This window comes from Centruroides sculpturatus, unplaced genomic scaffold, assembly GCF_000671375.1.
Source record: "Centruroides sculpturatus isolate CEXI.00-Female unplaced genomic scaffold, Cexi_2.0 scaffold30, whole genome shotgun sequence".
Classification (NCBI taxonomy): Eukaryota; Metazoa; Arthropoda; class Arachnida; order Scorpiones; family Buthidae; genus Centruroides; species Centruroides sculpturatus.
This window is the reverse complement of record NW_019384755.1, coordinates 881528-904542: the sequence shown is the minus strand read 5'-3', so window position 1 is coordinate 904542 and position 23015 is coordinate 881528. Positions and strand designations below refer to the sequence as shown.

Genomic DNA, 23015 nt, shown 5'->3' with positions numbered 1-23015 from the left:
TTGAAGATAGACGGACAAGTAATGTGATGTCTGACACAAATTGGGATTTCACATTTGGAGGTGAATATCTTGAAAAGGATCTCACGTCAGACTTTTCTTTACTCTTTATCAATAAATATCATTAGAATGTCCGACCACCATGCTAGGCAGTCTGTTAAACACACAATAGACATAGCAGAGCACACATCACAATTCCCTATAGCAGCGGAAGTAAACTGATTTCTGAGGGCCATATCTCACAAAGGATCACATTTAGAAGTATGGATCCTTTGACTTTCTTATTCCCATGGGCATGCTCTACAGTTCTGCTAAGGTCCCAACAGTGTCATTCACATCTGCAATCTTACCAAATAAAGCATTTCATGTTTATCATATTTTAATTTTCAAATAGATGGAATACATTTTACCCATTTCTGATATTAAATTACATATAAATGCATTAAGATAAAATTGCACTCTGAATTATTATAATACATTCAATTTAATAAACTTTATAATTCAGTAATTTTTTGAAAAAATAACAAAGCTTATTATATTATTAATGCTACGATCAAAAATCAAATCAATTTTAGTAGCAGTAAGAATCGCAAAATGCCTTCCGCCATTTTCGCGCTCACCTTTGACAATCTTTCGACGAGAGACGCTTTCACTCCTCCTTTGTCCAAACCTCTCTTTTCTAATTCTAATCTCAAATCAACAACTCTTAAATCTGCGAGTTTACGCAAAACGCAATCCGGTTCCTCGGCCATTAAATTATTACTTTTTGTTTTCCTTTCCCTTAAAACTAATGAAAAGACAATGGTTAGTCTCTATCTATATCAACGACAGTAAGCCTATCCTCCTTTTTTTTTTTTTTTTTTTCTCTTTCTATCACAAAAAATTGCCGGTAGAGGGATCGTTGTAAAATTCCGATGTGCAACAAAATATTTAAGAATTTAATATTTTAAATAATTCTACACTAATTATTTCGAGGTTTGAAATTTTACTATGGATAAAATAAAATTTATAAAATAAAAAAAAAAACACGAAAATCAAAAAAGTTATAATTTTAATTTTTTCCATCGATTTATTTTATTTGATTTAATAAACTATTTTCGTATTTATATACAATATTATTATACTATATATCAAAATAGAATGATTTAAATTTTTAATGTAACTAAAATAGCTGTTAATCGTTTGCTAGATTCGGTAAATACGCCATATTATATGTGAATATGCTGTGTCAGAATCTATGAATGTATTTGTCTTTCAGACTGGTAAATTTGACCAATGATCGATTGAATAAAACCACTGAAGTTGGTCGCGCGTTCCTGTTCTCCAACAGGTTGGCCAATGTTTTCCGGGTTTTCTTCACTTGTCTAACACCTAAATAGGTGCCAGTTTTCTATATAAAGGCCTCCTGAGAACAGGGACGTTTTAACAATTAGGAGAACTAGGCACGTGTCTAAGACCCGGGAAACTGAGGCACGCAACTCGAAAAGATGTAAAAAAATAAGATTAATACCGGTACTGTTTTACAAAAATACAAACTCATTAAATGTTTTTATAAATAATAAGTAAAATATCTGTCTTACTGTACGGTACATTTTAATTATATTTAGATTAATAAATACCTCGCCAGTCATCTAACCCACCGCCAGCGTGACGATCTAGATGGCCGAGTGGTTAAGATGCTAGCATAATGCTTTGTGGGGATTTCCCAGAGCGCTATGCTAGCATCTTCGGCTTGGTCGAAAAACTCCAGGAATTTCTTGGGGATGGTCTTTCCCAAATATGTCGGGGCCGGCCGAATGGCCGAAGGGCCAAAGTAGCAGCCTACCGCTCTGGGGGACCCGAGTTCGAATCCGAACGGGTCGAAAAATCCCCAGGAATCTTTCGGGGGTGGTCCGTTCGGATATGTCGGGCCCCGTCCCTCACCACCCGGCAGCCCCATTGCGGGCCTGGCCGAACCCATAATGGGCTGCAAAAAGAGGCCCTCTTAGTGCCCACAGGGCGGAAAGAGTTTAAAAAATACAGAAAGAGTTTTAAAAAAGACTTTTCAAGCCTCGTTCCTTCGCACCACTCCAATGTGGACCTGGCCGAAAATTTTAAAGATAATTTTATTCCCAAAACATCAGGGGCCATATTCTGATCACCGTCTCTGGTAAGCCAGTCGCTGATTGGCTAATCATTTGGATTAGCCAATTAGCAATCGGCTTATGACAGACGAGAATACGGCCCCAGGTTTCTTTCTTTGCCATTCTGCAACCTCGTTGGAAGGTTTATTTTCATTTTTGGTTCTTTCCACCCTTTCCACTAACAGGGGCTGTTTAGGAGACCCGATTATGAGTACGACCAAGTTCATAATGGAGGAGAGCGGATGGTGAGGAACGAGGGTCAACAAATGTAGAATAGACCGTCTACGAAAAATTCCTGAGGTTGCTCGTCCGGATTCGATCCCGGGTTTCCTAGAGTGGTAATCTGACGCTTTAACCGTCTCGGCCATTCGAATGGTTTTATTGGGACTTAATAGAACTTTCGATGGATTGTTAAAAAAAGTTTTCTTAGTACTTGCAGGCATAAAAAGTTTTTCAAAGTTCGGAATTATGTAAGAAAAGGTTCTGAAAAGCTAGGAATCTGTCTAAAATTTCAAACTTAAAATCAGAAGAGCTGAATCTATCTTGGCAGCTAAAGCAAAGATATTAGAGTATCAATGTAATACCGTAACATTTCTACATATATAGCATTCATAGTATCACAAACTTCAGTAACACTTTTGATTATAATTTTTGTGATATTTATATTCTTAGCAATAAAATTATCTTCAAAGAATATGTTGGAAGTTCGATTGAAATTGCTTTTATTTATTTATTTTATATTTAGGGACATAGTATCCTCCTCCAATAAAATAGTTAGTTCTAGTTATTTATGTATATGTAAATTAATCATATATTTTACAAAATACATAACAATCATACATGTCCATATAATAATTTCTTACAAACATTCTTAAATCTTTTCCTTCCCAGCTCTTTTCTCCGAGTGACGATTTTCCCCCTTTTCTCCCGTGCCCAATCCGGTGTCACCCTATTCTCGAGTGACCCATCGGACCATTGGATCAACCAATTATGGTGAGGTCAATAGAACAAACGCCGAAAGTAAAATTTATGAAAGGAAAATGGTGAAAGAAAACGAAACACACACACAAAAAAAAAGCAAGGTTCAACCAAGCCACAACAGAGTTCAGTGGTTTTATCCATTTGCTTATTTGTGGGCCCATATATACGGTATAATACGCTACGCAAGCGGCCGGATGGCCGAGCGGGTAAGGTGGCATCTTACCGCTCTGGGGAACCCGGGCTCGAATCAGGACTGGCCGAAAAATCCCCAGGAATTTTTCCAGGGGGTGGTCCGTTCGGATATGTTGGGTCCCGTCTCTCGCCACCCGGCCGCCCCATTATGGGCCTGGCCGAACCCATAATGGATCTGCTGAAAAGAGGCCTTCTTAGTGCCCACAGGGCGGAAAGAATTAAAAGAAACTCTACGCAAGTTATAATTTTAGAAATACAGTATATTATAAAAAAGTTAAATCAATGAAAATTATATACTCGATTCATATTAAAAATATTTTCTTAATAAACTTTAATCTTTATATTTTTAAAATAAATATAATTTGTAGGTGATATAATAATTATTAACCAATAACAGCAAGAAATCAATTTTACAACGAAAGTCATCTGCCATCAAGTTTAATTATATATTTTATATTTGATTTTTATTTCATATTTATGTTTTATTTTTATTTAATAAGTTAAAAAAAAAAAAAAAAATGTATACTGTTCTTGTTTAATATTAAGAATACACCGAAGCGTTCATAAATGTAGAGGTCGTAATGTTCGTATGACGTAATATACCAAAACCGAACGAACCAATTACTCGATGTAAAATCTGAACGGTATCGTAATTTTGTTAGTTGTATTTTCTGTCTGTTTTCTAGAAAATCGATTGTATATCGTTCTGATCGAACTTCTCCAATCTGTCATGAGTTATCAATTGTATCGAAATACCACATTAGGTAATACTTTGCAAGAAAGTCTAGATGAATTAATTCAGGTAAGAATTTATAGAAGGAAATGTATGAATTTTTCGCTAAGAAGGAATAAAAGTCTATAGTCATTTTTAAAAATGAATTCAGTAAATCAAGTATCTTTTGTATTGTTATAATTAGTGTGTTAAAAATTTTATAAGATGAAGTTTTAATTTATCGAATATTAGGCAAAAGAGATTGGGTATAATTGTAGTTCATGTAACTTACATGTATTGAATTTGATAGAAAGAAAATACACCAAGACACATGTACTGTACAGTACATATAATATTCTAAATTAACCCAATGAATTACATAATACAAGATAAATAATTTTTAATACACTGAAATTTATTATTTAAAATTAAAATATCTTGAATGAGATTTTGAACATAAAACTTATTCAAGTAATTTCAATTTTTTATATTTTTTAATAAAGGTACATTTCTTAAAAAGCAAAATGTTTTTACAACTTGCAAACTGTGAAAATAGATGTCTGTTTTCTTTCTTTATTAACAAAATGTTATCACAGACATGGGAATAAACAAAATTCAAGGACTATTGTCAGTGTTGAAAGCCTAAGATTTTTATTTATAATTGAAATAGTTAACAGGTTTTTAAAAGAATGTAGACATTGGACATGTTAGTTTATTTTGTTTTTAAACTCGTACGTATTGTCCATTAAGTTTGATCAGTCTGTTCAAATTCGGCAGAATTTTTTACGATGGGAATACTACTTCAATAATATGATCTTTTATATGTCCTCAGTGTTCTTTGATTTGATAGCACAAATATTGTACTCTTACAAAAAATGTTAAAAGATCCCCAAATATACTGGATTTCGAGATCTGTATGGTGCAGCTTGGCCTTTGTGGCCCTTGCGCCAAAAAACTGCAACCAACCAATAGTGATCTGTACAATACTCTCAAGATTCATTATTTCACTTTGAAAAAAATGCACATTTTCCAACATTGTCTTCAGTCTTTTCTAAGTTTGATGGCATTTCTTTTTCATTTACAAAAGTTTGTTATGCTATTTACTCATTGTCTGATTCTACTAATATTTTGAATCATGTTTATGTTGTTTTTTTACATCCAAGTTATTGCTGTTATAATTCCTTGTTTTTTTTTTTTGATTCAATAGTCCATGTTTTTATTCCCAATCATGGATGAACTCTACATGTATTGCTATCCTCAAAAATGATATTATTTTGTCCCACTTCTATTTCATCTGCAATGAAGAAAGATTTCTGAGTTCTGCTTATATGACTGCATTTATTCTAAAGAATATGCTTGAATTTCACCCTTCTAGCATTGCTCTATCCTTTGTTCCACACAATACAGTAAGAAAATCAACACCTTATATAATTTTTCCAGCATGAAGAGTTTGTATAACAAACATTTTTGGGTTATTTTCTAAACCTGCTTCAGATTTGAAATTATACAATTCGAAATTCCCAAATTGGAATGTTTTCAAATATTCAACAACATTATTTATAAAATTCTTTTTAAATATTATAAATGTATAAATGTAAATATGTATTTTTTTAACAGATATTAATGAAGTACTGAGTATATAAATAATAAAATTAAAAATATAATAAAAATACAAATAAAGAAAACTGCAGAAATTTCATACATTTATGCATTTTTTATGTATAAATAATTTATCTGTAAGATTCTTGAAGAATGATCACCATGCATAGGATAGGGATTCTGGGTCTTTATGGTTAACACAATTATTTTTTAATGTGGACTTGAATATTTCCAATGTTTCCAGTGTTCTTCAGTGATGTTCATCATAGGCTCTTTTTTTTTATCATTCTTACTTCATTTAGATTTGTGGACACCCCAGGCTCTGTTGCATATTAAGCTAAAATCATTGTCGGTTTGTTATCTATGTCATATTTATGTTTATTGATTTTGCATTTTAAATATGTAATTGCTGACTCAATGTATGTAGGTTGGCAATTAAATCTTTCATCTGTTACTGGGATTGAATATACATCTGGTGTGTTGTTATCTATCTCATCTTTACTGTTGTGTAGCAATTTGTAGATTGAGGCATTTCTATGGTATAAGCTGGCATTTAAATATTTAGCAATTTGTTTATAAATTGATGAGTTTATTAGCAAAGTCTATAATTATTCATCTAGTTCAGTGGTTCCTAATCTTTTTTTACCGATGGACCCCTTTTCCTCTTAATTTTTTTTTGGGACTCCCATAGACATTGCACAGGAAAAAAAAACCTTATATTTTTCACTAATAAAAAAAGAAAGGAAAATGTTCAGAAATGTCATGTCAAGTGACTTGACACTGATGGTATAAGATTCTCCTAACAAACCCCTGCTTTAAAATCTCTCTTTGATCTTTGTCAATGAAATATGTATTCAATATTTTAACCCTTATGCAAGAAATGAGTAATAAAGAAATTGACAATATATATACTGTAGAAATTTAATTCTCAGTAAAACAATTGTTCTGAAGTAGATCTATCCCTATAGATCACTAAAATATCACCGTGAACCACAATTCAATATTTTTTTTCTGTAGACTCCCCCAATTAATGTTACTTGGGCCCCAGTTGAACCACTGGTCTAGTTGTTGGCATGTGTGGTTGTTCATTAGTGACTTCAGATTGTGAATACTTCATGTATGAGGTCTGTTTAAAAAATATGCGGACTGTTTGAATTGCGCGGCTCCAGTTTGTTTCAGGGGAATCAGCTTGGTATTGCTAGATTTGTACAGATCGTCTGGTGGTAAAGCCATTTCTCGATTATAGATATCTTTATTTGTCGATTAGCTGCGCGGTTTTTAGTGAAGTGCGATTTTTTCGTTTGTCAGATTTCAGAATGAATGACATGATGGAGCAACGACTTGCTGTGAAATTTTGTGTTAAACTTGGAAAATCTGCGACTGAAACATTTGCTATGCTCAACCAGTGGGTAGGTGAAACGTCCCCCAGACCCAAAAAAAAGCTCGCCAAGTTCGATCCAATGTCAAAGTGATATTGACAGTTTTCTTTGATGCTAAGGGTGTTGTTTACCACGAGTACCTCCCCCAAGGCTCCACAGTGAACCAGACTTACTACGTTGCAGTTCTGAAACGTCTGAGAGATGCCATCCGTCGCAAAAGGCCAGAAATGTGGAGGAGTGGTGATTGGTTTCTCCATCACGACAATGCTCCAGCCCATTCAGCCCTCAGAACTTGAGTTTTTGGCCAAACACTCGATCACTGTTCTTCTCCACCCCTACTCACCTGACCTTGCTCCTTGTGACTTTTTCTTGTTCCCCAAACTCAAAAGACCCTTGAAAGGAAGAAGATTTGAGACGATTCCTGAGATTAAGGCAAATGCGACGAAGACGCTGAAAGACATCACAAAAGAATCATACCAGGACTGTTTCAACAAGTGGAAACAACGTTGGGATAAGTATGTGCGTTGTGAGGAAAGTACTTTGAAGGGGACCCAGACATGTAACTTCTACATAAAGTACATTTTGTTTTATGACATCAGTCCGCGTATTTTTTGAACATACCTCGTATTTCATTTTTTTTGTGTCAGGTTTTGTATAAACTTTTTATTAAATTTGTGTATTTTGGCTATTTCTTCTATATATTTGAGCTCTATCTTGGTATTTGTGATGTCAGAACAATGTATATATGGTCTGACTAGAGTTCTGAATGCTGTGATTTTAACATAAAAGGGTCATATGAATGTGAAGGTACGAATAATGGATGATAATTTGATTGTATTAATATATTCATTTTGAAGAGTTGTATTTATATCAAGGAAGTGGGCCTCTTTATTGCTGCATTGCTTTAATTTTAAGAAAAGACCATAGGTGTTATTGTTAAAAGCATTAAATACCCTGTTAATGTCTGGTTTTGATTTCCATTTAAGAATATCATCTACATATCTGTTGTTGAAGATAATTTCTGGTGAGAAATCTCTTAAAACTTCATTTTCAAGTTCTTGTGACCAATTCGTATAAGTCATCTGAAAAAGGACTATCCATCAATACATCCCATTTTTGGATGTAATTGCAGTTATTATATTTGAAAAAAGACATATTACATAATAAGTGGGCTAGTTCTAACATCTGTTTGTGATGTAGATGTGGCAATTAAATACACTTGAAAAGAAAATCAAGTAGTACACAAAAGCATGGTTTTAACTGTATTGACAGATACAGTAAGGCAAAATTTAGCACCATGATTTACTCATTGTTTTTTAAAGTAATTTCATTTAACTTGGCAACTAATTTTTGCAGATCTTGTACCAAGAATTTATAATTTTTCAGGTGTTCTACTAAAAACCTATGAATATGTTTTTCTAGCTTAATGGAGACCTGGTTTTATCAACAATGGGACGAAGTTGTATGCCTGGTTTAACAAATGTAAAGAGCCTTGGGGTGTCTGGGGATGTCACAATAGTCTGTGTAATTGTAATGTTTTAGCTAACTTGTATAAACATAAACATGCTATACAAACTCTTCATGCTAGTGAACATTGTCGCTGGTCCAAGTGTAGTGCTGAAATTTAATGAGGGCATCGAGCATTTCCAAGTTGTGAAGACCTTGCAAAGTGTTGATGAGCATATGTAATTTGCCTCTTTTTATGCTTACAATATGGACAGTTTGTATCAACTTTGTTGTATACACATATGTCATAATATACAATCATATATGGCATAATATACATATAAGTTACAAACATACACGTTTCTATAGGATAAAGAATAGAGATCTCAAGAGACTTAATAATTTCAAGTACTAGTATTTCTTATATATAGGGGTTAAAAAATGGAAATTTTTTCAAATAACGAATATTTTCTTGGGTTTGTGGGAAATCCGTTGTTCACAATATAACAGATTCTCGGAACAATCGATAATTTTTGTCAGCCCAAGCAATCTGTTAAAATGAGATTCTTCTGTAGTTATCCATTCCAGTTGTAATTTTGAACTTTACCACACAATCCAATTTGTTACAAATACAAATCAATATCCTAGACATGTAAATTATGTAAATTACCATCCTATATTATCTACCTAAATGTTAAACAAGTATTTGATTTTGTTATCATTTCAGCTGCAAGATATTTTGATAAATTTTTTTGCTATTCATCCCTCAATTGTAAATTGACTTAATAATTACTTTCTGCTGTAGCCATTTCATGTTTAGCTTGGAGTTTTTCCATTTTATTATATGCTACATTGCCTTGGCTAATATTACTTCTAGCATTATTTTATATGGAGATGATATTAAAATGATTAATTTAAATCCAAGTCAGTTGTTGACTAATATTCTTGAGTCTTTTAATCTGAAAATTAATCTAGCTAAAAAAGTAGCTGTGTGTTATGTGCTGGTGTATGATCCAACCCTCTACCAAACAGGTAGAAGGTTGGATTAACTGTAACCATCTGGTTACTTATGTTCAGATGTTTTGCAATTTTGTTATATTTTATATATGCTTTATCTTCTCTGACCACATTTGCAAAACACTTGCCATTAGAAGAGGTATGCTGTGATGACACTTTCCAACTGATCAGTTCACAGAGCAATGTTTTTTGCTACCTTCCAGTCACTTACTGATTTGTTATTTACTGGTATGGTCTGCAATTTCCTTGTCTTTACTAGCAAAAGTGAGCTCATCATTAACAAGGTTTATTTCTTGTTAAATAAATTTTCTGATTTACTGCATAACAACAGCAGCAATCATAAAGTCTAAGTTGGGTTTTCCATTGTTAAAAGCTCAAAATGAATATTTTGACCTTGTCTTATATTTTTAAATATAGGGTGATTATAATTAAAGTTTTAATTTCACAGTGGTCTGAAATAAGAACCTCTGGTCAAAATGATTTGACATTTTGCATGAATACCCATGAAGCAATAGAATTTGTTTGGAAAAGAAAAAAAATTTAGTCAAAAAATTTGCTGCTAGGGGACAATTTGTGCTTTTATAGTGGAAAGAAATACAAAAGTAAAAAAATTTATGAATGACATAACAAATGTTCAACATACTTCTTTCACATTCTGATACAAACTGAAATAGCAAAATAGCATGTTCAACAACATATCTGATTGTATTCTGTAGAGATGTGGATATGATTGTTGATGCTGTCTTTTATTTCTGCTTAATTTGTATTATGTCCATTAAACATAACATTCTTTAGATGTTCCCAAAGCCAAAAATCAGATGAGTTCAAGTACAGTGAATGTGCTGACCATATTATAGAAAAATGGTGACTGATTATTTTGTCATTTCCATAATGTCTTCAAAGTAGCCATTTCACTGGTGTTTGTGATGTGTACAGTACATGTCACATATAAGTACAGTGGGTGATCGGTTAACAAACAGATCTGTTAACGAACAAATTGGATAACAAACACTTAAGCGAAAGATTTTTATGATCGGATAATGAACACTTCACTGAACAAACATAAAAAGAAGTGATGGAAATAGCAAATACCAATTGATTTTCCCTTATCTTCAGGTAACAATTCAAAACTTTTCGGAGTGAGGGAGACGTCAACATTGATGCTTAACTCAGTATATACTGATCAGATAGTATTCTTCTGAACTTTGAAACTCTCCCTCGTAATTCCAGCCTTTTATTTTTCTGACAGAAACAATTTTTTATAGTATTTGCAAGACTGTTGGGCGGGCACTCGTTAAAGTTTTGCATCTGTTTTTATTTTCGAAAGGTGAGAGTATAATAGCGAAGTTATAGATTGGGCAGAAGATGTCTGATGTTTCTGGGCAGTATGGTTTGAACAAATCTACAGTAGGGCACAGTTCAATCTTATCTAAGAAAGGTACTGTATAATCAAGAAGACTCAAGCAGCTAAAGGAGTAACAAAAATCACATCTGAGAAATAAAGAACATTGAAGAGCTCATAATGGAACCTGAAACGGATCTGACGACAGAAGAACACCAAGAATTTTTCAATGAAGAACACCAAGAACCCTTCAATGAAGAACATCAAGAAACTCGGTGACATATGTTTTATTCTGAAAAAGAGGATTAATGCCGATATTTGCTATTAAGGCATACTTCAAGATTTTGTGACTCCAATGTATTCTTTTTTGATCCCCAACTATTTGTTTTCATATGGAATTCTATAGACTCCTGCTTGTTGCCTTTTTTGTTTTTCTTTGTCATTTCTAAGAAGTCTGTAAATGGTGGGTGCTCTTTTGAATAAACAACCACTAATCACAATGGAATATAGATACTCACATATTCAGAACTGATTACAGTGTGCACAGAAACTAAACAAAAACAAAAAACTAATGCAAGCCAATGCCTGAAGACAAACTCTGATGAAGTTCAAAAACATTTGCATTAGTTTTTTGTAACATTGTTGTGTCCTATAACAATCTTCATGAATGTTTTTGACCTCCACCGAGGTCTGCTTTAGGTGGTGACTAAACGGTGTCTCCTCTTGACCATTGGAACGATGATACCCAAGATGTAAATAATGCATGTATTGCGTTTCACCTCTCCGCTTGTCCCAGTTTGAATTCTTCGAATAAGTATCTCCACGCCTGCGCAATCATTTCTTTCTCTTTAAAGTTGATGCAGGTGCCCCCAATGTTGTCTTCATAAATCTCCCAGGCCTCCAGGTGACGGATGTGATCAATACGAAACGCCAAGCCAACATTGGGGGCACCTGCATCAACTTTAAAGACGAAGAAACGATTGCGCAGGCGTGGAGATACTTATTTGAAGAATTCAAACTGAGTCAAGCGGAGGGGTGAAACACGATACGTGCATTATTTACATCTCAGGCATCATCGTTCCAGTGGTCAAGAGGAGATACCGTTTAGTCACCACCTGAAGCAGACCTCGGTGGAGGTCGAAAACGTTTGTGAAGATTGTTATAGGACACAACAATGTTATAAAAAGGTTTTGTGGATTGTTGTCACTCAATACAGTGTTAAGATTAGTAGTCATTTTGTATTAGTTTTTTTGTTTTTGTTTTGTTCTGTGCACACTGTAATTTGTTCTGAGTACGTGAATAGCTCTTTCGAATACTAGTTCTGTTTATTCTGATTTGCAATTCATGATGACCTTTAAGTTTTTATTATATGTGAACTTAGATATCTTATTGCTTCTTGTTTTTGTTCCTCCTTTGACTTCCTTCAATCTTTCGATAAGATCTTCAACCAATTTCTTTTTGTATCCCAAAGATACAGCAATATTTTTAATTCTGTTCAATGCTCTTATTCTGTCATTAGCATTAATATGCTAGAACAATACAGAAAAGCTCTTCTAATCAGTGGTCAAAAAGTTGAAAGTTTACGTATGCGCGGATCATTGTAGCATGATGGGATATATAGTGCAGGGGTGGCCAACAGTTTTTGCCCCCGGGCCAAATTGGAAAGAAAACTTTTTTCACGGGCCGAACCAGAGGCTGCCCTAGGAAGATTTTGAGGTGTGCGAGATCTCATTGCAGTGTCACCCCATAGAAACTAAATTGTACATAGAGATTACAGATACATTTTTCATGTTATCATGCTTTATCAACATTCTATGCTGTACTTAAGAGATTTGTAATGGAGGGTTAATTCTAAATGCACAGTGAGTTGTTGACTTTTTATTTTTGTTAGGTGTCGGAATTTTTTATTGAGCTATTCAGACTTTAGTAGCTAATATTGAAAGATTAATCGCAGGCCGCATAAATTCATTAGACGGGTTGTATGTTGGCCATGCCTGATATAGTGGGTCATGCATTGGTTTAATGTAAACTTTCTTGTATAAATTTCTGTTCTAAAATGTGATGTCAATATCCAAGAAGTGTATGTACAGGTAACCCCCATATAACACGGCATTTCTATAGCATGGATTCGCTCTAACACGGTTCGAGAATTGGTACCATCCCCCGTATAACACGGTACTTTTATAGCACGGATTCACTCTAACACGGTTCGAGAATTGGTACCATCCCCCGTATAACACGGTACTTTTATAGCATGGATTCACTCTGACACGGTTCGAGAAATGGGTAAAACCCTCGTACATCATGAAATGTAATAAATTTTTACATACTTAAGTACTAATAGTTCACGAAAATTATTATTTTCGTGAACCATTAGTACTTCAGTGTGTAAATTTTCTTTTCTTGTCTCCATACACATGGTCCTACGCGAAAATTGTTTCAATTTTGCCATATCTCGACGCTTCTGCTTCTAGTGTTGTCAGATGTTTTTCCCTTATTCCATAAGTGCTTAGCACCATATAAGGAAATTTATAAAGATCTTTTAACTAGAAGCAAGCAATCTAAAATTATATACACTTTTTGCAAAAGGTAAAGCATGAATCTGAAAATAATGCAGAAAAATGCTCAGAGGATAACGATAACTTGCCAAAAATAAAACGCTCTTGGTTAATAGTGCTTTTAGTGATGACAAAGAAAACATTGTTTATATTAATATGTATCACTTAAGAAAATTTTAATAAAGATATTTATCTTAATTATGAAAATATAGTAGCATGTTTTTTTGGAACCTAACCCTCCTTTTCGTACTAGTTCTTTGTTTCGCATAACATGGATTTGCATAACATGGCAATTTTTTGGAACGTAACTACCGTGTTATACGGGGGTTACCTGTATATTGTAATTTCTTTCTCCAATTTGAGACATAAACCATTATCATTAGTGTTAACTGTGTTCAAAAATTGTATCCTGCTGTTACTTTTTCAAGTTATAGAAAAATCATCGACATATCTTTTGTACAAAAACGATATCATTCATGTAGAAAATAAGGATATCTTTCTCTAACTTACATAAGACCAATTTGCACGGGCTTTCCATGGGGACTTCTTTTTTCTCTCTGTACACCCAACCATTGAAACTAAAGAATGACTGGTTACAAACCAATTTGTCAGATCTCTTAATTCATTCAGATGGGCAGCTGTTTCAAATTTCAATAAGAGCATGAATTGCATTAGTGTTTCAGAACATGATTCTATGTTGATGGATGGATATAAGCTCTCAAAAGCCATTACTAATCATTCGAGACTGCATACTATACTATCAAAAAACTTACTAATACACCTTATCTTGCAGTCAAAGTTTATTACTTCGGTCTTCGTTTTCGGTCTTGTTAAGACCTTTCTCAAGAAAAATAAAGCAAATAAAAATAACAAAATGCAAATTGAACGCTTAGTACAACGAACAAGTTTTTCGAATATTTTTGAACTAGCCTATTATCCATTGCAATTTATGATGTCATTGCAAACTTAGCAACGGAAGTATAAAAATCCTAGAGATTACATACATATCTAAATACAAATAGTTACCATCTCCGAACATCACTCATAAATACATAGCTTAAGATACATAGTAACTACTTCCCTCAATTATTATGGTTTATATTAAGCTAGAGGACCATGCTGCTGATATTTTTGTCGATTCTCGAAAGTTGATTGCAAGGCCTTTATGCTTTGCTTTACAAATCTACCAGGCTTCCGCGTAATGCCGGTGTTTCCGGTCTGAACTATCTGCATTAATCTTGCTTGGTCCCATTCAGCCTTGACGTCTTGCGGGTCCGCTAAAACGTAGGTGGCCAGCACAGTGCATGGTTGTTCTTTTCTTATATTTGCTTGATGTTCTGCTAACCTGTCTTTGATACATCTTCCTGTTGCCCCTATATACATTAATTTACTACGTTGCCTTGAGTCCGTAACTGGAATCTTATATACACCAGGGAGTGTTCTTCTGTCCACTACATCCTTATCAGATCGTAATAGTTGGTAAGTGGTGAGGGTTCTTTTATATAGTATTCTTTTGTTCTGGGCCTTTCCGACGCGTCGAAAAATATTAGTCAGCGAAGCATTATACTCCATCGTTAAAACTCCTTCATTATTAGGTAAATTTCTCTTCTTAAGGCACGTTTTGCTTTTGCTGATAATAGCCTTAACATTAATCCTGTACTTTCTGGCTAAGTTATATATATAATTCAGTTCATCTGTTCTATCTTTTGTATTGTTACAGTGCGAATAAGCTCTTGCGATTAACGCTCTGAATGCTGCTATTTTATATGCTGGAGGATCGTGAGAGATCCATGGAATAAATATAGGGTTATAGGATGACTTTCTGTAAATTTTTTAGTCGTGAAATCTCGTATGCTGTTAATTTGTATATACAGATCTAAGAAATGTATGGTCTTATCATTTTCTTGCTCTAACTCTATCTCAAGGCCGAATCTATTGTCATTTATATCCTTTATAAAGCTCTGTACGTTGGGTTTAGTGTTCCAGAAAATAAGTACATCGTCTACATATCGAACATACATTATCATTTGCGCTTCATACTTCGGCAACACTGCGTTTTCTAGCGTTGCTAGTACCATTTCACATAGTGTACTTGCAAGGGGGCTGCCCATAGCTACCCCTTTTTGCTATGTGTAGGTAACACCTTTGAAGCTAAATAGCACAGAGAAGACTGTAAGGTGTGCCAAGTCTAAGATGTATTTTTTTTTTTTTCCTGGAGAAGGGATCTTGCTCAGTAGTAAGTCCCTTAAATGACAAAAGCACGGTTCCAGTTTAACGGATGGATACAAGGCTTTGTAGTCTAGCACCGTCATATATTTCACTTCCTGCGAGTTAATATTAGCCATTTTGTTTAAAACCTCTAATAGTTGCTTGACGCTGTATGGATTGTTAGGGGCATGTTGCTGAACAAAGTTGTGTACCCATTTTTCCAGTAATATTGTAGGAGCATATGCTTTATTGACGACTGGTCTTATTTCTTTGTTCTTTTTATGGGTTTTAGCAAATCCAAAAAGCCTTGGGGTCGATGGGGGTTGTACGATTACATTCTTGATGCCTAGTTCTTTGGCTAAAGGAGTAGTTGCGAACCTCTTGACTCTTGCTTGCAGTTTTCCCATGGTGTTGGGGGGGTGCAATCATACAGCAGGTATCTTTAATGTATGCTGATATAATGTGGTCGTATGTGGTTCTCTTCATAACAACCATATCCTTTGATTTATCTGCCCTAGTGAGCACTATGTTATTGCCTCTAAGCCAGTTCTGGGTTTTTCTAATATATGGCCATATAGGATCTCTGTCTCTTTTACATTCATCATGCTTGATTTTCAATGCTACTTCCCATCTAAACATTTCTTTCTTAGTTTCACTGAGACCCTCTAATGCTTGCTCGATATCTGGTATGAGTCTGTCCTGTTTGATTAAAGGTATTGGGGCATATTTAGGGCCGTATTTACTTGCTTCCTTTACGAATGTAGGCAAATCAATGTTGTCCCAACATATAATCCTCGGGGTGATCAATTCTTTAAAGCGATCTTCTTGATGTTTTAATTAAGATCCAGGTCATTTTGTTCCTGTATCTCTTCTTACATCTTTCTGTCACCTGTGCGGCTAATGTTATTTCTCGTGCATTAACTTCTTTTAAGATCTTAGGGTCGCAGTCATATAATTCATTCTCTAGCTCTATTAGTTCCTTCTGCAGGACAAACTTTCTCCGTCTAATATTGTGGATTGCTTTATGTAAACAGATTGTTCTAAGTTTAGAAATAAGCGAGGCGCATCCATGGGGTAAACGTACCCTCCAAATTGACATGGGGAAGAGGTTATGAACTCTGCATTCCGTCAAAAATTCTAGCTTCATATTATTTCTGCAGATCTTTAGTACTAAGGTTCTATACTTTATGGCCGGCGATGCCAAATTGCATCGGATTACAGGCTAGTTCAAAAATATTCGAAAAACTTGTTCGTTGTACTAAGCGTTCGATTTACATTTTGTTATTTTTATTTGCTTTATTTTTCTTGAGAAAGGTCTTTTAACAAGACCGAAAATGTTAGAAGTAATAAACTTCGGCTGCAAGATAAGGTGTATTAGTAAGTTTTTTGATAAATCCATTACTGTTCTGACCTCTTGATGCATTAATGATAGATTGTGTAGTTCCTTTACAACTTTATCAGGGTCTTGGCTACTAAATTACTATTTTCCAGTTGGTTTGATAAGAAATTATGTATGTCATTTTTCCAAATGTTCTAAATCAGTTTGTGGTTGAAAAGTATAGAGGACCAATGTACATTTTGGAAACATTAGCATTTGTCCCAATATCATTCAAATTGATACAAATGCTATTTTTAATTTGATAAATTGTTTCTATAGATCAGTGGTTCTCTAATGGCATACCTTAAGAGATGGCTAAATGTACTGTATCACAAAAATGAAAATATATTTAAAAATGAGAAGAAACCAATTTGTACAAAAAATTTATTACATCCATGATGAACTAATATCTTGGTTAGGTGTATAGAGTAGAAATATATTTTATTTTTAATTTTGTACACAAATAGCATCAGAAAATCCTACATGTTTTATAGTATGTTGCAAGCCAAAAAAGTTTGAGGACTAATGATATAGATGTTTTTATTTATTGAATATATTGTTTGGTGAAAGCACATTTTACCTCAATTCTAATTAATACAATGCAGTATTTATTTAAAATTAAATAAATTAAATAAAATTTAATCTTGGAAAGTGCAATGCATTAGTAATAATCATATATACTGTGCATTTGATAAAGTATAAAATATCTGCAGATTAATAGAGTACAAATAAGAAAGGAATGCCTATTAAGTATCTAGGCTTTACAGAGTTATATTTAAAATATGCAAAAAAAATTCACTAAAAGTTTAGAAAATTTAAAATATATAAAAATATAAAAATTTCAAATTAATATTCAAAAATATTAATTCCATGTTAACTAAAGTGGAAAATCAACAATTGTTGAAAGATGATTCAAATCCATTATTCAATAATTACCACCATACAAACAGAAAATGCAAAGTCTGTTATATCCATGCATTATTAAATGCATATCTGTGATAGTGGAGAGATACTATATTTTTTAATGTCAAAAGTTCTCTATCTCTAATATACCATGGAAATTATTCAGTTAATATTATATTATTACATTATAAAAATGTATTATATTAAGATAGGTTACAAATATTTTATTTTACAGTGTGGACAAATTACAACACAATTAGCATTGAAGATTCTCTTGCAGTTTGATAAAGCAATTAATAATGCTTTGGCTAACAGAGTGAAAACAAGACTTACTTTTAAGGTATGATTGTATTTTATTGTTTATTATACAACAAAAATAAATTAGTATATTTTTTTAAAGTAAGTAAATGAGTAAATGAATACATATATTATATAAATATGCTCAAAATATGTAAATATAAATAATATGTAAATATGCTCAAAAATAAAAATATGTAAATATGCTCAAAAATATTGACAAAAAGTGCAGTACCAAGAAGGCATTGGAATTGAATGAAACTGTATTAGTGTGAATGTAATGACAATAGTTATAAGTGCTTAAAATATCATAGCATAGGAGCAATTTTCTGTGGAATGATGATACAATTTAAAGAAACCTTTGATACTGTACCTTATAGAACCTCCTCTTGCTTGAATACATAAGGTAATACAGTCAGGTATGAAAGCATACAAGCACTGTATACTGTCTTGCAACAGATTTACCCACAGATATTATAACTGCTTATCCAGATGTTACACTTGAAGATGACTGAAGCCAGAATCTCATCTGGTTCCACTAATGCTTTATGGGCATGAAATCTGGAGACCTGGTAGGCTGAGGAAATGTGGCAAAGTGATGGAGACATTCTGGAAAATCCTAGCTGGGTGAAGCCAAGCATCATTTTTCTGGAAAATGAATGTCTGCAGCCCTATCACGAAAGGTAACACAAACACATCAAAACACACCGCAAAATATAAGACTTACTTCTAACTCAAAACCAAAAACGGTGCATAACTCAACAGTACGTCTAGATATACTGTCAAGTTACGCACCATTTTTGGTTTTGGGTTAGAAGTAAGTCTTAAAAGGTAACACGTGAGGGTGCAGGATTTTCTGAATGTACCATTGTGCTGTCAATGTCCCTTGTATCATTACTGACTGACATACAAAAGGGTTTCCCATATCAACACATCAGCAATGGAGACAGTATACTATTTGACAGTATAGGCAAATTGGAATATTTACTAGTGGTTCTCCACTCACTAACATAATGATCATCATTCCCAAACAGAACTGGGATTTGTTGCTAAAGATAATACATTGTCAATACATAGCACTCAATGCTTTTCTGTCATGGCATCAATGCAAATGAAGTTGATGGTGATTGCGGCTAATAGCAGAACTTGTAACATGAACCATGCATGGAAATTTTCCTTTGCTAGTCTCTTGCCAATGGTATGGGAGAGAGAGAATACTATATTAGGCTTCCATCTGTACAAAGATGTCATTGTAGTTGCTCATGCTTGTGTCATAATCAATCATTTCTCCTGTTGGTCTGTTTGAGAAATCCAAGACGTGTGCCCTACCATATCTAACAGTCCTAACATCTCTTCAAAATAGCCCATAATGGCAGGCAATTTGGCAAAATGGTCATCTTCGTTCAGCTAGATTATGTGGCTTTTCTCAAACTGCTGTATGCAATGTTTTTGCATTACATAGGCATGTCTGATATTCAAAAACCTCCAAATAACAGGTACTGTACATTGCACTGAAAATTCTGAACACAGTGAGCCTCTGCAAATCTTTTTACAGGATAGTAGAATAACAATTTTAAGGCACTCTGGTTATATTCTGGTGTGCAATTGGATCACAACTGTAATCATTTACAAATCTGTCTGAGACACAGTTGTATGCTGAGTTTTGCAGTAGACAATTTTATCTGGGTGCATAACTTTCTGGGTGCATAACTTTTTTGTCAGTGAGTATTTTGAATCAATTGTTAATACTTAAATATAGTTTTAAACTAGACCAAAAATTAAATTTATGTAAAATTGAAATCAGGATTATATCTGGAAAGAATTTTTTTCCAATGACAAAAAAAAGTGAAGATGTGTTACTAATAAAATTATATTAAATGCAGGTTAAGAATATAACTTTTTATTTTCTATTTTATTTTTGACTTTTTCCATCCTGTGAACACTGAGGACTTCTTTTAATCATTTAATCGTAGGATTGCAGAAATAATGATTGACATAATAGAAATTAATTAATCTATTACTGAAGTTGTTTATAACATTGTGTTGTTTAATTAACAGTTTAAATTATAAGATGATGGACAGATTTATTATATTTATTAGAATATGGTCTTGATTATTACATATTAAAATAAATATAGTTCTTTTTAAATTTATAATAAAATAAGTGGCTAAACTTTTAATTAGAAATCAATAAATTTTAACTCCTAATCTGAAACACATTTTGATATTTTAATTTTATTAGTATGAAGTTGAATAAGTTTTTAAAATGATTAAATTTTACTATCTGAAAGAAATTGTAATATAAAGTAATTATTTTTTTTTATTTCCGTCAAGGCTGGTCATTTAGATACTTACAGGTTTTGTGACAATGTTTGGACATTTGTTTTAAAAGATGTGGAATTTAGAGAGGTCCAAGAATTAGTTAAAGTTGATAAAGTGAAAATAGTAGCATGTGATGGAAAAGGTAAGTTACATTAATATGGAGAAGTTAATATACAAAATACTTGAGAAACTATAATTTTTCTTTAAGTTAAAGTTCATTTTAAATCTTATAAAATGATTTAGTTGATTTTCATATTTACTACTTAAACATTATTGATTCTAAATATAAATATTAATAATAAACATTAATGAGAATGCAAATAAATATATACTTTAACAAATCAAAAAAATTTGATTGATATTAATAATTAACAAGATGTCAAATATAGAGGATATAATTTATCTTCACTGATTTACAGCTTTATCAGTCTTAATTCAGAAAGTAATTATATTTTTTAAATGTTGAATATTTTTTGAATTTGAATTTTAACTTTGATGGATTTTAATTCCATCACCAAAGCTAAATTTATAATTATTATAATTTATTCTATTTTTACTTCTAAACATGTCTGAAAGTATTGATTCTGGTTAAATGTGTTTTGGTAATGTGTGCACTTAGATGGTATAGAGTTTTCCTTGCCTGTTTTGATTTGTGTATTTTTTGGGTATTGTCTCTGTATGGGGTCTAAACTTGTATGTTATGCTACATACTTTTTTATAGGTGTTACTGTTGAGGTAGTCTCAATGAGTGTTCTATGTTTTGTGTGATCTAGTGTTTGTGTGTGGTATCTGTTCTGCATGTTGTTGTTTATAGAATAAAGTTATGTAGAATTGTTTTTTTCTACTTCATTCATTTCTTGAGTCCACTTCATCTTTTATCATGGTTTTCCAGCCTTGGTGGTGGTAGATGATTGAACTATTGCTGAAGCACATTGGCTGGGATGGTGTGTGCCATCCATTGTGTTTTAGTGAGGGGCAAATGTGTTTATGCTTCACTCAAACACAATGGATGACTTACTTGGGCCAGTGCTGTATTTTCCATTAGTGGTTAAGAGAGAGAGAGATTTTTTTTAATGTGAGCCTCTGCCTAATTCATGAATGCAGACCTTGTTAACATTGATGTCTGAACCAGTGTCATTAATGTGTGACAATCATGTTTTCTTCACAGAAGTGAGTATGCTTATATCCTTAAAGTCAGATAGTTATAGCTCAGCCACCCTTGGCATGGGAAAGAATGTTAAGCAGCCATCCACTCTGGATTAGACTGCTTGTGGGTTACTCTTTGCTTCATTTCTCCTTTAGACCTTATTGGCATGGGTGGCCCTACTGGAAATTTATGCTTTCATTGGCATCACTCTATGGTTTATTGTGATTTGTGACAGAGTTGTTGTGATATATTATTATTATTAAATGTGGTTTGTGGAGATAAATATCTATTTTTATTTAAAATGCCTATCATATTTTTTAACATTATAAATACTAGAAATGACTTCATTAATGAAAATTTATATCATTCATCCTCAGAATAATTATAAAACAGACATCCCTCGACTGTAAGGGTTACACTCCAAAAACATGATATGGTTGCTAAAACAAAGACTCTATGGACAATAAAGGCATATAACATGTAGTCTTTAATTACAATTTGTAGCAATAACTGATAACGTTTTAATTGTTGTTTCTCACAATACAATAGTTAAAGTTTTGGCATTACACTATCTGTTGTCTGTGTAAAATCTATACCAAGGGAAATTTAGAAATTAGAAAACTTTCGAAATAACTTGTTAAGTATTAAAGGTATAAGTATAATAATAATAATAATAACAGTTACTCATAGATTCAGTCATTCTACGACAAGCACACAAACAACACAGAAACATACACATGGCATATATAGACTACAGAAAAGCATTTGACAGTGTTCCACACAGTTGGCTGCTAAAGTACTATATTATTTTTCCGACTTTCCAACGATTATCGACACTACTGTGTGCCGGAAATAGCCGTTCCCTAACGGGTACTTTACGCGGATTCGCGTTAGTGTGCCAGGCCTGGACTTTAAGCGTGCACCGAATTAAATAATGACAAAGTTTGTCAATAACAAAATCAAATATTTAATTAAACTTCTATATACAGTATTTAGTAAAAATCAAACAATAATTTATTCAATGAAATTCAACAAGAATCAATCCGACAACTCAAATCAATCTATTTCTAACTTAATTCTATTCCCCTTTGGAATTCGACAAAATCAAAGAATTAACTTATAAACAATAATTCTTATAAATTAAAGATCCTAATCGTCACCTCAATATACTAGGAACCTATTTCCTCAAACTCTCAAGACTTTCTATAACCGTCGATCCACAAATCGAATAACTTCAAAATCCTATCGGACACCTCTCTCTCGTTCACTGCTATAAGCTCGTTGCTATCAGGAATTCACCTCGTTCGTTTTCACTTGAGTTAGAGGCTTTATAGTGTGAGGTGACGTCACAATTCTGAATGAGCTCACTCTCCTCATTTACATACTTATCTGTAACATTAAATTTTTCTTGTTT

At 33.1% G+C, this 23015-nt stretch overlaps 2 protein-coding genes across 3 annotated transcripts in view; one reads left to right on the top strand and one right to left on the bottom strand.

The window, feature by feature from the left end:
- Positions 1 to 849, bottom strand: part of LOC111628688 (SAFB-like transcription modulator) — a 77330-nt gene extending 76481 nt beyond the window's left edge. The window contains exon 1 of one of the 2 annotated variants that reach the window (XM_023372516.1): positions 772 to 849. Coding sequence is in view for 1 of the 2 variants with exons in the window: in XM_023372517.1 (XP_023228285.1) it covers positions 710 to 749 (40 nt within the window). In the remaining variant the exon portion in view is untranslated. Of the gene's footprint in view, positions 1 to 709 lie in introns of both variants that reach the window. The other variant, XM_023372517.1, reaches the window with a different exon arrangement.
- A 3037-nt stretch (positions 850 to 3886) lies between these two features.
- The window catches only part of LOC111628698 (transcription initiation factor IIA subunit 2), a 23723-nt gene continuing 4594 nt past the window's right edge, over positions 3887 to 23015 (top strand). The window contains exons 1-3 of the mRNA XM_023372533.1: positions 3887 to 4095; positions 18071 to 18175; positions 20467 to 20596. Of these exons, the coding sequence (XP_023228301.1) occupies positions 4024 to 4095; positions 18071 to 18175; positions 20467 to 20596 (307 nt within the window). The 5' untranslated portion in view covers positions 3887 to 4023. The remainder of the gene's footprint in view (positions 4096 to 18070; positions 18176 to 20466; positions 20597 to 23015) is intronic.